At 41.0% G+C, this 13,020-nt stretch overlaps 1 protein-coding gene across 1 annotated transcript in view; it reads right to left on the bottom strand.

Moving 5' to 3' along the window:
• Positions 1-2,204: 2,204 nt before the first annotated feature.
• RIPK1 (receptor interacting serine/threonine kinase 1) overlaps positions 2,205-13,020 on the bottom strand; it is a 49,037-nt gene continuing 38,221 nt past the window's right edge. Inside the window, exons 7-10 of the mRNA XM_015565715.1 lie at positions 8,140-8,230; positions 5,639-6,202; positions 4,497-4,643; positions 2,205-2,813 (exon numbers count right to left, since the gene is read on the bottom strand). Coding sequence (XP_015421201.1) covers positions 2,527-2,813; positions 4,497-4,643; positions 5,639-6,202; positions 8,140-8,230 — 1,089 coding nt within the window. The 3' untranslated portion in view covers positions 2,205-2,526. The remainder of the gene's footprint in view (positions 2,814-4,496; positions 4,644-5,638; positions 6,203-8,139; positions 8,231-13,020) is intronic.

Raw genomic sequence — 13,020 nt, 5'->3', positions numbered from 1 at the left:
AGCAAAGATTATGACCATAGCAACAAGTGGGCAGTCTGGAAGTGGGTCTTATTTGCCATCGGTCCTTAGGGTCTAAATATCTTTTGGAACCAACGGATACTCTTCTCATTTTGTGGTCTGTCATCTCACTTGGTTTCTGCCAAAGACTAGTGTTTTTGTGGTGCTTGTGCCTTGTACTAAAACTCCTCCGAAACCAATTAGACGCTTTTCAGCCCAGGTTTGAGAGAGCGGCGGCGGAAGGAACAGCCTCTGAGCCGTGTCTGAGGGGTGGCAGTGCTAGCTTTCATCCTGAGACAAAATGCTCTTTTTACCATCAGCTTTCTCTCTGCTGCCAATAGCAGGTAGTGAAAAGAGGATTTTGTATCGGAACAGTCAACCTAAGTGGTAAAGTCCCAGTGGAGAACCCTAAACTGTATCATGTATACAAACACACATCATTTCAATGGCTTACATTTAATGTACAAAATTTTATTTTTAAAAAGTCAATGAAAACACTTGCCACTTTTGCCTCTTATCAATAATCATTCAATCACCTTGGAAGCTAAAGATTTTACAACACTGTTAAGACAGAGGTACAGGGATACATTTAGAAAAGAACTCACCCAGCCCCCACTAGCAAAGCCTGGGACCCATTCCCCTCATTTTCCTGTTGGTCTTGTGATCAATGCTGTGCGGCAACTAAGTAGTGAGCCTGCAAATGTGTGGGGAGAAAACTGAGGTTCACCACTTTATCACAGGCTCTTCTCAATGGGAGTGATTTTGCCCTTCCAGGGAACATCTGGCACTGTCTAGACTAGAGACATCTGTGTCACAACTGAGGAGGGGTGGAGGGGGAGAACAGGCCTATTGGCATCTGGTGGGTGGAGGCCAAGGTTGTTCCTAAACATCATACAGTGCACAGGACAGTGCCCTACAGCAATGAGCGATCTGGCCCAAGATGCCAGTGGTGCTGGGATGGAGAAATTCTGCTTTACAGTCCCATTTCTGTTGTGTGTGTGTGTGTGTGTGTGTGTGTGTGTGTGTGTGTGTAACTGCTGGGGGAGATTTAGAATCAGAACCAACAATACAGTTATCAGCCCTCACCAAACACTAGAATCTGTCCAACAGCCAGACTGACCACACTGCGGGAGAGGGGGGGCGTGGTGGTGGTAAACTGGGGAGCTATTCAACAGTGATCAGCCCTGAGACTCTGGTCATAGCCTGCTGACTCCTCAGGGCATACAAGTTGGGAAAGTGCCTAAAGTGCCAGGATGTTAAAAAAAAGAACTTAAAAAGTTAATCAAGAATTTTTGTAGTTGTCATAATTAGTAGCAATTTCTTGCAGCAACTGCCTGGGAAATTGTGATGTTTTTGTTATACATTTTTCCCCTTCTTAGTACACCTTAAAATCCCTTCAGTTAATTTGTGGTGTGGATACTGCATGCAATTCTTGAAGCTTGTAGTGACTGATACAGCATTTCATACTGATGTTAACAGACCCTGTAACTGGAATGAACTGTGGTAGTGATACCAAAAAATCTATTTGAAGAAAACTTAGCCCTAGCCAGTTTGGCTCAGTGGATAGAGCGTCCGCCTGCAGACTGAAGGGTCCCAGGTTTGATTCCGGTCAAGGGCCTGTACCTTGGTTGCGGGCACATCCCCAGCGGGGAGTGTGCAGGAGGCAGCTGATCGGTGTTTCTCTCTCATCAATGTTTCTAACTCTGTCTCCCTCTCCCTTCCTCTCTGTAAAAAACTCAATAAAAATATATTTTAAAAAAAGAAAACTTAGGTTTTTTTCTATACTTTGTTTATAATAGGAGCCTATGTGGAGAAAAGAGCACAAAATAAGAAAGTTGGTTTAGTTTACATTCTCCGAATTTTTTAGCATAATTGGAGGTTATGGAATAAAGTAAAAGAAAATGATCTCCCGTAAATATTTCTGCTTTCCCTTTCAAAGCTCATCAGGCTTCTTTTTTCTTTTCTTTTTTTAAAATCTTCATCTGAAGATATTTTTCCATTGATTTTTTTAAGAGTGGAAGAGAGAAGGAAAGACCGAGAGAAATATCGATGTGAGAGAAACAAATGGAGAAAGCAGTCATTATGCCAAAACAATGTGATTTAAGAACCTAGCTTTCTTAAATCAACAAATGGTTGCCTCCTGCACGCACCCTGACCAGGTCCCGGGCTGGGGAGGATCCTGCAACCGAGGTATGTGCCCCTTGACTGGAATCAAACTGGGACCCTTCAGTCTGCAGGCCGAGGCTCTATCCACTGAGCCAAACCAGCTAGGGCAAGGCTCTTTTCTCATCAAGCCTCAGGCATTGAGTTTAGCGCGTTGTTTGCTGTAGGTTTCTTTCCCATTTCCAGTTATGAAATGCAGGGAATGGTTTTTGTGCAGACAGAGAACCCGGGTCAGTGAGGCAGCCCACTCTTAGTGGCTCACTCACTAAGTGGGGGTTGACTTCACGGGTGGTCTGAGGCAGCCCGTTCTCAGTGGCTCACCCACTAAGTGAGGAGATGACTTCATGCTGCTGAAGCTGCTTCTAGTTAGTTCGTGCTGATAAACACCAAAGAGTTGAGAAGGTCTATGCGTGAGCACTGGTAGAGCGCCCGAGCCAGCTTTCCGACAGTGGCTCCCTTACTGCCTTCCCGCATCAGCCACTTCTGGAGCATCTGGTAAACCTTCTCTTTTAATCCATCTCTCTCATAGTCATGGTCAATTTCATCAATCTGAGATTCAGTGAAGCCCAGTTTACGGGCACAATTTTTCCAGGTCCTTCCCAGATTTTCCCTGACTGGGTCCAGGTGTTTATCAGTCAGACTAGTGGTATTATCTGCCAAAAAGAAAGGAGAAGACATCAAGCTGAAACCCATCTGAACATTCTAGCTTCAAAAACCTGTATAAAGTGAAGAGCACCTGGAGTCCAGTGGAAAAGATAACTTCTTCATTATAAGGCTCTTGACTCATTGGGGGGTACTTTACATTAGGGGGATTTTTGTGAATTAAAATAAGGAACCTCTTCCTCCTAGCAAATGCATCTCTGAGCTGCAGCTGATGGCTTTGGGATTAAAACCCTTGCCTGACTAGTAGGCTGTTTTAGACAACCTTAGCCAGCGGTCCTGTTTATACTAGATCTTCCTGCTGTAAAGGGGAAACACCATTTCTTTCCTTCCGGGCATTTTTCACTTATATATAGCCAGAGTTAGGGTCACTCAACTCCTGATCCCCTTCCCCAAACAGTTCTCTTTCCTCTTAATCAAGGAAACTGAGACCATCAAGTGCAAAACTACCTACTCAATGACAATGTCTCCCCTGTCTTTTAAGGGATGAGGCACGTATACTCTTCAAGGCCTATTTCTGGATCCATCCCTCCCTGCCCCAACTGTTGTCCTCTCTTCTCCAATAGTCATAACCTCCCTCTTTCTACTGGTTCCTGCCTTTAGGCCTTCACAAACATGACAAAAAGAAACAGAAATAGAAAATAATCACCACAAACAAACCATACTCCTCGATCCTCATTCTACCTCAGAAAGCTGAATATAAGGAAAAACGACTGTACTATGAAAACCCTGGTCAAAAGAGGCTGTTCTGCTGGTCCTCAGCTCCCCGTAATGCAGCTGTTACCATCACCACTGGACGTCAGCAATCCCCAAACCTCCCGAGATATTTGACAAATCTCGTCACTACCTCTCTGCAAGAGGGAACCCTAGGTTTCACCAGATTCTTAAAGATACCCCTTCTCTCCCAAATTTAGGAACCTCTGCTCTAGGTATTTTAAAAACTATCCTTCAAGTGGGCTAGACCAGGTCTGTGGCCCAACGCTGGCCTGTGGCCTACTTCTGTAAACACTGTTTTACTGGAACCTAGCCGTCCACACACACATTGTCTGTGGCTGCTACTGCACTCCTGTGTAAGTAGTTGCAAGAGAGACTTCAAGGCCAGTGAAGCCTAAAACATTTACTATCTAAACCTTAATAGAAAAAAATTTGCAACCCTAGGGTTAATCAGAAAGCTAAGTTCTTAAATCACATTGTTTTGGCCTGACGACTGCTTTCTCCAGGTTGTGTTTTGGGACTAATGTTATATAGTGGGACCCTATACGAGAAAGTCCTCATTTTCATTACAGAGGTGCTGTTAAGGGCACAGTCTCCTATCGTTTACACAATTCCTTCTGATGAAGACCTGAAGGATCTCTGTCCTAGGTCTGGATAATGATGTTGATGATGATGATGATCTAATCCTTTTGTAGATCTTACTATGTGCCAAGCAGTGTTCTAAGCTCTTTATACATCTTCACTCATTTAATTTTCACAGCAATCCATGAATTAGCTTTCCCATACTAAATATAAGTAAATTACAAAGACATTATATGGAAATTACACAGATATTTTACAGAGGAAACAGGGAACAACTTTCAGGGAGAATAATCAGATACACTTCAGAATTCCACTACATCCCTCTCAACAGGAAGAAAGTACAAGGTTTCTAGACAATGGGCCCTTAAAGGGCATCTTACCAAAGGTATCTTGGTACTTAGAAGCTGGCTCGTTCCAGTTCACGTATGTGCTGTCCAGTAATGGCAAGCTCCCTCCAACCTCCATACGATTATTGTCTCCAATCTGAACGCCAGCACTGTTGTATATGGCATATTTTGCAGTCTCATCTGAATAGAGAGAAGCACACAGGTAAGCACACCTAAATTGAAAGTAAGGTGAAAAATGCAACACTGTAAAGGGCAGGGCTTCACTCCAAACATTTAAGTTAAACTCTTTATTCTATGCCACCTTGTAAAATTTTCCTTCTTAAAATGTGGCTGAACCACATCCATTAGGATGACTACTATCAAAAACAGAAAATAACAAGTGTTGACAAGGATGTAGAGAAACTGGAACTCTTGCGTGCTAATGGTGGGAATACAAAATGGTACAGCCGCTGTGGTAACAGTATGGCAGTTCTTCCAAAAATTAAAAATAGAATTACGCTATGTTCCAACAATTCCTTTTCTGAGTATATACTCGAGAGAATCGAAAGCAGAGTCTCAAACAGGTATTTACATCCCTATGCAGCAGCATTCACAATAGCCAAAAAGTGAAAGCCACTCAAGTGTCCATCAATACTAGTAGATGAATGGATACACAAAATGTGGTATATACATACAATGGGATATTATTTGGCCTTAAAAAGGAAGGAAATTCTGACACACATTACAACATGAACGAACCTTTAGAACATTATACTAACTTAAGTAAGGGTAAATACTGTATGATTGATTCCAGTTATGTGAGGTACCTAGAGTAATTAAATTCATAGACATAGAAAGTAGAAGGCTGGTTGCCAGAGTCTGGGAGGAGAAAGGAGAAAGGGGATTTGTTGTGTGAGGAGTAGAGTCTCAGTTCAGGAAGATGAAAAGAATTCTGGAAATGGATGATGGTGACAATGTTGCCTATAAACCAACACGTGTAGGCAGCTGCACTGAGTCCTACCCAAACTGAACTACCAGGGCACATGGCTGGATGGAGACTTCATGGTGTAAGCTGCATCTGGCAGCTGAAGATTGAACAATTTGCCCCTTTGTTACTTTATAGTCTACAACAGAGTTAACAGCTATTTTATTTTCAGGGAAAAAAAAGACAAGATTGGACTGAAAGGCCTGTTTACCTCTTGATGTCAGGGAGATGAATGGAATGGTGGGAGTGTTTCCCAGCATGTTGGTCTCAGGCACTGGAGTTTTATGCAGGCTGGGTATCTGGCTTGCATTTGGCCCAGACCAAAATCTGGAATCTATTGTTCCTGCACCCAATGGTCTTGCTCTAAAATCATACGGATTATATGGAGTCCAGTGGAGTCCTTGGGATTGGCAGGTCAGTCCAGCTGGTTGGTGTACTGCATTCCCAGGACTGGCTGTGTTAGAAGAAGCAAGGCCTTTCATCCCTGGGTTTTGAACAGTCTCATAAGGTCTTGGCTGTGCAAAAGGGTCATGGGAGACCCTTCGTCTCCTTTCCTCCTCTCTGTTGTAAGCCACACCCTGTGTGGGTTGCTGTTTTGTTTGCTTGTCCATGCGGCTGCCATAAAGATGGTAGTTGGCTTCCTCCTGGAGTTTATTTTGCAGGCTGCGCTCACTCTCCTCCTGCTGGTAGTCTGGGGAGGGAGCGAACCAGGACTCCTCCACAGGACCCATCCTGAGACTTTGTGAACTGTGCAGTGAACGGGGCTGTTCTGTGGCTGAGAAGAAATGTTCAACATTGGAGTTTCATGAAACATGAAACAGTAAAATGAAACCCAAGCCCCATAATGAATCTGTCCTGAGATTCATTATGAAAACACCGTGAATAAGTAAAAAGCATGTACTAGGCGGCCCTCTTCTTTTGTTTTTTGCTTTGTTTTTTGGTTAATCCTCACCAAAGGATATTTTTCTATAGAGAGAGTGGTAGGGAGGAGCTACAGAGAGAGATACATCGATTGGTTGCCTCCTGCATGCACCCTGACTGGGGCCAGGGATCAAGCCTGCAACCGAGGTACATGCCCTTATTGGAATCAAACCCTGAACCCTTCAGTCCACAGGTCAATGCTCTATCCACTGACCAAACCAGCTACGGCTGGCCCTCTTCTTTTATATGGAACTAGAGACCCAGTGCACAAAATTCATGCATGGGGGGTTGTCCTTCAGCCCAGCCTGCACCCTCTCCAATCTGGGACATCCCTCTCACAATCCAGGATGGCTGGCTCCCAACCGCTCACCTGCCTGCCTGCCTGATCACCCCCTAATCACGCCCCTGCCAGCCTGATTGATGCCTAACTGTTCACCTGCTGGCCTTATCGCCCCCAACTGCCCTCCCCTGCAGGCCATCTTGTGGTGGCCATCTTTGACCACATGGGGGCGGCCATCTTGTGTGTTGGAGTGATGGTCAACTTGCATATTACCTCTTTATTAGATAGGATGAGTAGGAGCCCCTGCCTGATAGTGAGAGAGCACTAGGGAAGTTATAACAAGCAATAAGGTGGGTATCACAGGAATGACCAAGGAAGAAAGGGATTTGTGTTGCTACAGTGAGGTGGCTGTGTCCTTGGTGTGATCCAGGGTTGGAAAATAAGAGCAACAGCTCTGGCTCTGGCTGGCTTTGCTAAGAGGTTAGAGTATTGGCCCATGCACCTAAGGGTTGTGGGTTCTAGTCCTGGTCAAGAGCACATACCTGGTTGCAGGTTTGAGCCAAAGCCCTGGTTGGGGCACATACGGGAGACAACTAATCAATGGCTCTCTCACATCCATGTTCCCTCTCTCTCTCCCCCTCTTCCCCTCCCTTCTACTCTCTTTAACCCATTGTACGCCATAAGCATCTATAGACACAAGCAGTGGACCTTCCCCACACGCCACATGCGTCTATAAAAAAAAAAAGATTTCCCTAAGTGGCAGCCCTGACCAACTTTAAAATCATTTTTCGTGAGAATTTTCAGCTGAAAATATTCAAGAACATCCGAATTGTGAGTAATATATTTATAATATTTATTGTAAATTGGTTTTTTTAAATTAAATTTAAAATATTGTGGCATGTGGGAATTATGTTTTGGACACATGGCAGTTAACTGGTTAAAAATCAATGGAAAAAATATCCTTGGGTGAGGATTAACAACAACAAAAAAGAGCAGCAGCTCTGTGCTAGCCATTTTCCATGGATTCTTTCATTCTTTAAAAGCCCTGTAAGAGTAGGAGTAATTATCATGATTTGATGGATGAGGTTTAAGAGGTTAAGTGATAGCTAATAAATGGCTTCAAACTCCTGTAGTCTGCCTTCCCTTTTGTTGTAAGGAAAAAGTATCCCTGCTTGACTCTGAGACCAACCTCCCTGCTTGTATTCCGGGTCATCTCTGGCTTTCTCAAGGACTTGGGAAATGTTTTTCCTGAGCCATCATTTTCTCCCTATCAGATATTTTGGGACTCATGTTCAGGAGAGTTTATGATTTTGGTGAACTCAATGCTACTTAACATTTCAAATATATGTATCTTGGCTCTGAATACATTATAAATTCCTTTATGACAGGTGGTAAATTGTATAGCTTCTTCTGTTTTTCATGCGGTTGTGAATAATATTTTAGAGAGTAGAGTGCATGTATGAGCAAAAAAATAAGTGGATAAACAGATTTTCAACCATAGTCTAAGTTACCTGAATTTGACCTGCTTGGAGGTATTGCTACACAGTCTAGTTGGAGAGACTGCATTCTCTTCACAACTTCATTTGGGCTAGGATACTCTTTCTATAATACAGAGCAAAATACATATTTTAGTAAACAGCAAAAATTGTTCTAGAAAATTATTTTAAGAAGAATGAATCTTTTCAGAAGGTAGAAATTTTACATAGCTCTTATAAGCAGTAAATATTTAAAAGAATAAATGTTTCTCCCAAATATTCAAAACAATTTTTAAAAAAGAGAACAAAGCTGGAGGGTTCACACTTTCTTATTTCAAAAATCTCTACAAAGCTAGAGTAATTAAGACAATGTGGTATAGCCTAAGGACATATAGACCGGCGATTTTCAACCTTTTTCATCTCATGGCACACATGAAATAAGTACTAAGTTCTGTGGCACACCCAAAAATATATTACATTTTTTGCTGATCTGATTTTTAAAAAAGGTATTTTGATTCATTCATGCCAGACAACTACTGTTGTACTGGCTGTTGTCATTTTTTTATTTCATAATATAAGGAAAAAGAGGTCAGTGTCCCTGACTAAACAGTCAGGTATTGCATGTTTTAAAAATTCTTGCAGCACACAGGCTGAAAATCGCTGTGCTAAGTGAATATGCTAGACACAAAAACATGAATATTATGTGATCACACATCAGTGAGGTACCTAAAATAGGCCAATTCATAGAGACAGAAAGTAAAATAGAGGTTACCAGGGGCTGGGAAGAGAAAAAAATGTGGAGTTTAATGGGTACAAAGTTTCTGTTTGGGATTTTAAAATGTGGAAATGGAAACTGCTGATGGTTGCACAACATTGTGAATGTACTTGTGCCAATGAACTATACACTTAAAAATGGTTATTACGATGGCAAATTTTATGTATCTTACCATAATAAAAATTTTTTCTACAAAATAATAATACTCATTATAGAAAATGTAGGGATTTATATTTAAAAAGAAAGTCACACATGTGCCTTCACTCAAAGAAAAAAAATTAACATTATGGCATTTCTTCAAGTCTTTTTTCTTAGTCATATTTGAATTTTGCTCCTAATAGACTGCAAGCTACATAGGTAGGTGGTTAAAAATATTCACTGAACAAACCATGAGTGATTTTGGGGAGACTGTTAGAGGATATTAATTATGTGCAAAGTTTGTAGCATTTTATAAATTGCTTTTTATATAACCTGATAAGCATTTTTATGTTATTTTCATTTATTAAAGTAACTAGAGGCCTGGTGCATGAAATTCGTGCACTGGGGGGTGTGGGACCTCCTCAGCCTGGCCTGTGCCCTCTTGCAGTCCAGGACCCCTAGAGGGATGTCTGCCTGCTGGCTTAGGCCCAATCCCCCTGGGTATCAGGCCTAAGCCTGCAGGCAGACCTCCCTCTCACAGTCCAGGGCTCTTGCAGTCTGGAACCCCTCGCTCCTTACTGCCCTCCTGCAGTGGATGCAGGAGAGGCTCCTGCCACCGCCGCTGCACTTGCCAGCCATAAGCCCAGCTTCTGGCTGAGCAGCACTCCCCCTGTGGGAGCATACTAACCACCAGGGGGCAGCTCCTGCATTGAGCGTCTGCCCCATTGTGGTCAGTGCACGTCATAGTGATCAGTCGTTCTGGTCATTCCACTGTTTGGTCAATTTGCATATTAGGGTTTTATTATATAGGATTGTTTTGTCTTGATACTTATGTTTTATTACACAAAATATATAAGTACAAATTCCTTTTAAAAGACTCAAATTGTGCACAATCACACAGAGCAACACCTGAATGTTGTTTCTTTCAACCCACACTCTTTTCCAGTCCCTAGAGGTAATCCTTACTCAGAGTAGGTTGTTCATCCTTTTAATCTTTCTGGTATTTGAATATGTATTTTGAAATATGTACATATGTACATATACACACACATATATTCAAAAGGATCATACTTTAAGTATATTTTGACATTTTTTCACTAACAACAAGTCTTCAAGATCTTTCTGTATCATTATATGTCAGTTCTATCTCTTTTAAATGGCTATATATTCTGTAGTTTCAATGAATCATAATCTAATATATTTACTTATAAATTATTTGGGTTGTTTCCAATTTTTTACTCTAAAAAACTAAGGTGCAAGGAACTCCTAGACCTAAATCTTTGAGCATACATGTGAGTAGATTATTAAGAGTAGAATTGCTACAACAATTACATGCTTTTAAAAGTTTCATAGATGCTTCATTTTCAATAAACTTCACCAATTCACACTCCATTTGTTGTTGTTGTTCATCCTTACTCAAGGATATTTTTTCCATGGATTTTTTTAGAAAAAGTGGAAGGGATGGGGAGAGAGAGAGAGAGAGAGAGAGAGAGAGAGAGAGAGAGAGAGAGAAATACATCGACGTGAGAGAGATACATTCACTGGTTGCCTCTCGCACATGCCCTGACTGGAGCTGGGGATTTAGCCTGCTATGGTACATGACCTTGACCGGAATCAAACTTGTGGCCCTTCAGTCCATGGGCCGACACTCCAACCACTGAGTCAAACTAGCTAGGGCAACCAATTCACACTCTTAACAAATAGTGCATGGGGAGTGCTTCTTACTCTGCATTTCACCAACAGTTGGTATTACCAATCTTTTAAAAATGTTGATCTTGCCCTAGCCAGTTTGGCTCAGTGGTTAGAGCATTGGCCTGCTGACTGAAGGGTCCCAGGTTCGATTCCGGTCAAGGGCATGTACCTTGGTTGCGGGCACATCTCCAGCAGAGGGTGTGCAGGAGGCAGCTGATCGATGTTTCTCTCTCATCGATGTTTCTAACTCTCGATCCCTCTCCCTTCCTCTCTGTAAAAAAATAAAAATAAAAGTGTTGATCTTAGTGATGAAAAATTATAATCAATTCATTCTGCTTTTCTCTATTAATGAGGCCACATATCTTTTCTATTGTCCATTGATGGACTCATTTGGCCATATTTTATTCAGGACCATCTTTCTATATTAAGTGTGATTGGCCTGTAATCTTCCTTTCTTGTATCTTCTTTTTCAAGTCTGGGGGGAAAGGATATGCTAGTCTCATAAAATGAGTGTGGGAGAGTTCTCTGCTCTATTATCTGGACAAATTTATAAGATTGAAATAATGTATTCATTGAATATTTGGTAGAAATCATTGATGAAGCTACCTGGCTGTGGAATTTTCTTAATGGGAAGAATTTTCCATCATTGATTCTATCTTTTTTAGTGGTTATAGGAATAGCAGGTTTTTAACTCTATTTGAGTCAGTTTTGCTAAGTTATACTTTAATTCTAGATATTCGCCCATTTCATCTAAGTTCTAAAATTAATTAGCAAACAGCTGTTCACAATATCCTCTTAATACCACATTGATGTCTACAGGAGCTATAGTGATGCCTCTTTAACTCATTATTTCAGTCTTCTATTTTCCCTGGTCTTAACTAGTTGATTTTATTAGCCTTTTCAAAGAACCAACGTTTAAATTTTTGATCCTCTATTAGCTGTTTTGTCACTAATTTATGCTCTTCTCTTCTTCCTGCTTTCTATTTGCTCTAGATTTATTTTGCTATCTTCTCTAGATGAATGTTTGGCTAATTCATTTCCAGACTTTGATATATATATAAATCAATGACTATATTTTACTATTAAGTACTCCTTTGCAAATTATGTACATTTTAATATGTAGCATTTTGTTAGCTCCAAATATTTTCTAAATTCCATTATTATTTTTTTTTTACCCAAAGGGTATTTAAAAGTATATTTGTTAACTTCTAACCAATGGAATTTTCTAATTATCTTCTCATTAATTTCTAGCATAACTGAAATGCAGTCAGAGAATGCAATCACTCTTTATGTGATCACAATTCTTCAAACTGATTGAGACTCATTTCATATTCCAGTACAAGGTCAATTTGTGAAAATGTTCTGTATGTTCAGAAAAGCCTTTAAAGATAAGTATTCTGCAGTTACCAGACATACTGTTTTAGATATTTCCATTAGGTCAAATGTGTTAATTATGTTCTTCAAAGTTTCTATATCCTTCCTGACAAATTTTGTTTGTTTGTTCTACAAATTAGAAGGAAATTTGTATTAAAATCTCCAACTATGATTGTGGATTTGTCTATTTCTTCTCTGAGTTCTGCCAATTTTTGCTTTCCATACTTTGAGGCCATGTTTTCATGAGCATGTACATATTTAAAGCTATTATAACCAACCTCGTGAATTGAACCTTTTATCATATGAACTATTACTGATTACTGTGCTAATGCTTTTCTGCCTTAGTGACTATCTTTCATGATCCCCCTTTGATGGCTTTCTTGGCTTGCAGTAGATGGCTCTCTTTTAAAGTGTGAAAGTCTGGCAATTCTTAACTGTCCAAATGTTTTTCCTTTTTTGTATTTTAAAATTGCTATTTGCCTGCCCGTTTTATTCACTGTAGTCTCCTTTTCATGATTCCAGCAGTATATTGCTGGAAGACTAATGACAGTAGCTCCTTTCCCAAGTGTGTAGGAAAGGCAGGTCTCTGCTCCCCTTTGTTGGTTAGTTGGTACTGTCTTTGACACACTCTCTGACTCCAGGCTTCAAACTTACCGCTTCAGCCCAAAGCAGCTGCTGCTTCCATTTGTTGCTCAGCACAAGGCAATTAGGGGGAGGAGCCAACTTGTATGACTGACACAACTGTGGACCCCCCCGAGTAATCTCCTTGCCAATGTCTTAGGTGCCACGCTGTTTCTTCTCTATATTGACTCAAGACATGTTCCTCTGGTACTTCTTCAGCACTGTGTTCTGGGTTAGCTTTGCCTTTTCTGTTACATGTTTCAGCAAATGTAATTCTGTTGGCTTTCTATTTTTCAAGACCTCTTCCAATTGACTGA

Source organism: Myotis davidii, unplaced genomic scaffold (assembly GCF_000327345.1).
Source record: "Myotis davidii unplaced genomic scaffold, ASM32734v1 scaffold540, whole genome shotgun sequence".
Lineage (NCBI taxonomy): Eukaryota > Metazoa > Chordata > Mammalia > Chiroptera > Vespertilionidae > Myotis > Myotis davidii.
This window is presented reverse-complemented; position numbering and strand designations above follow the sequence as displayed.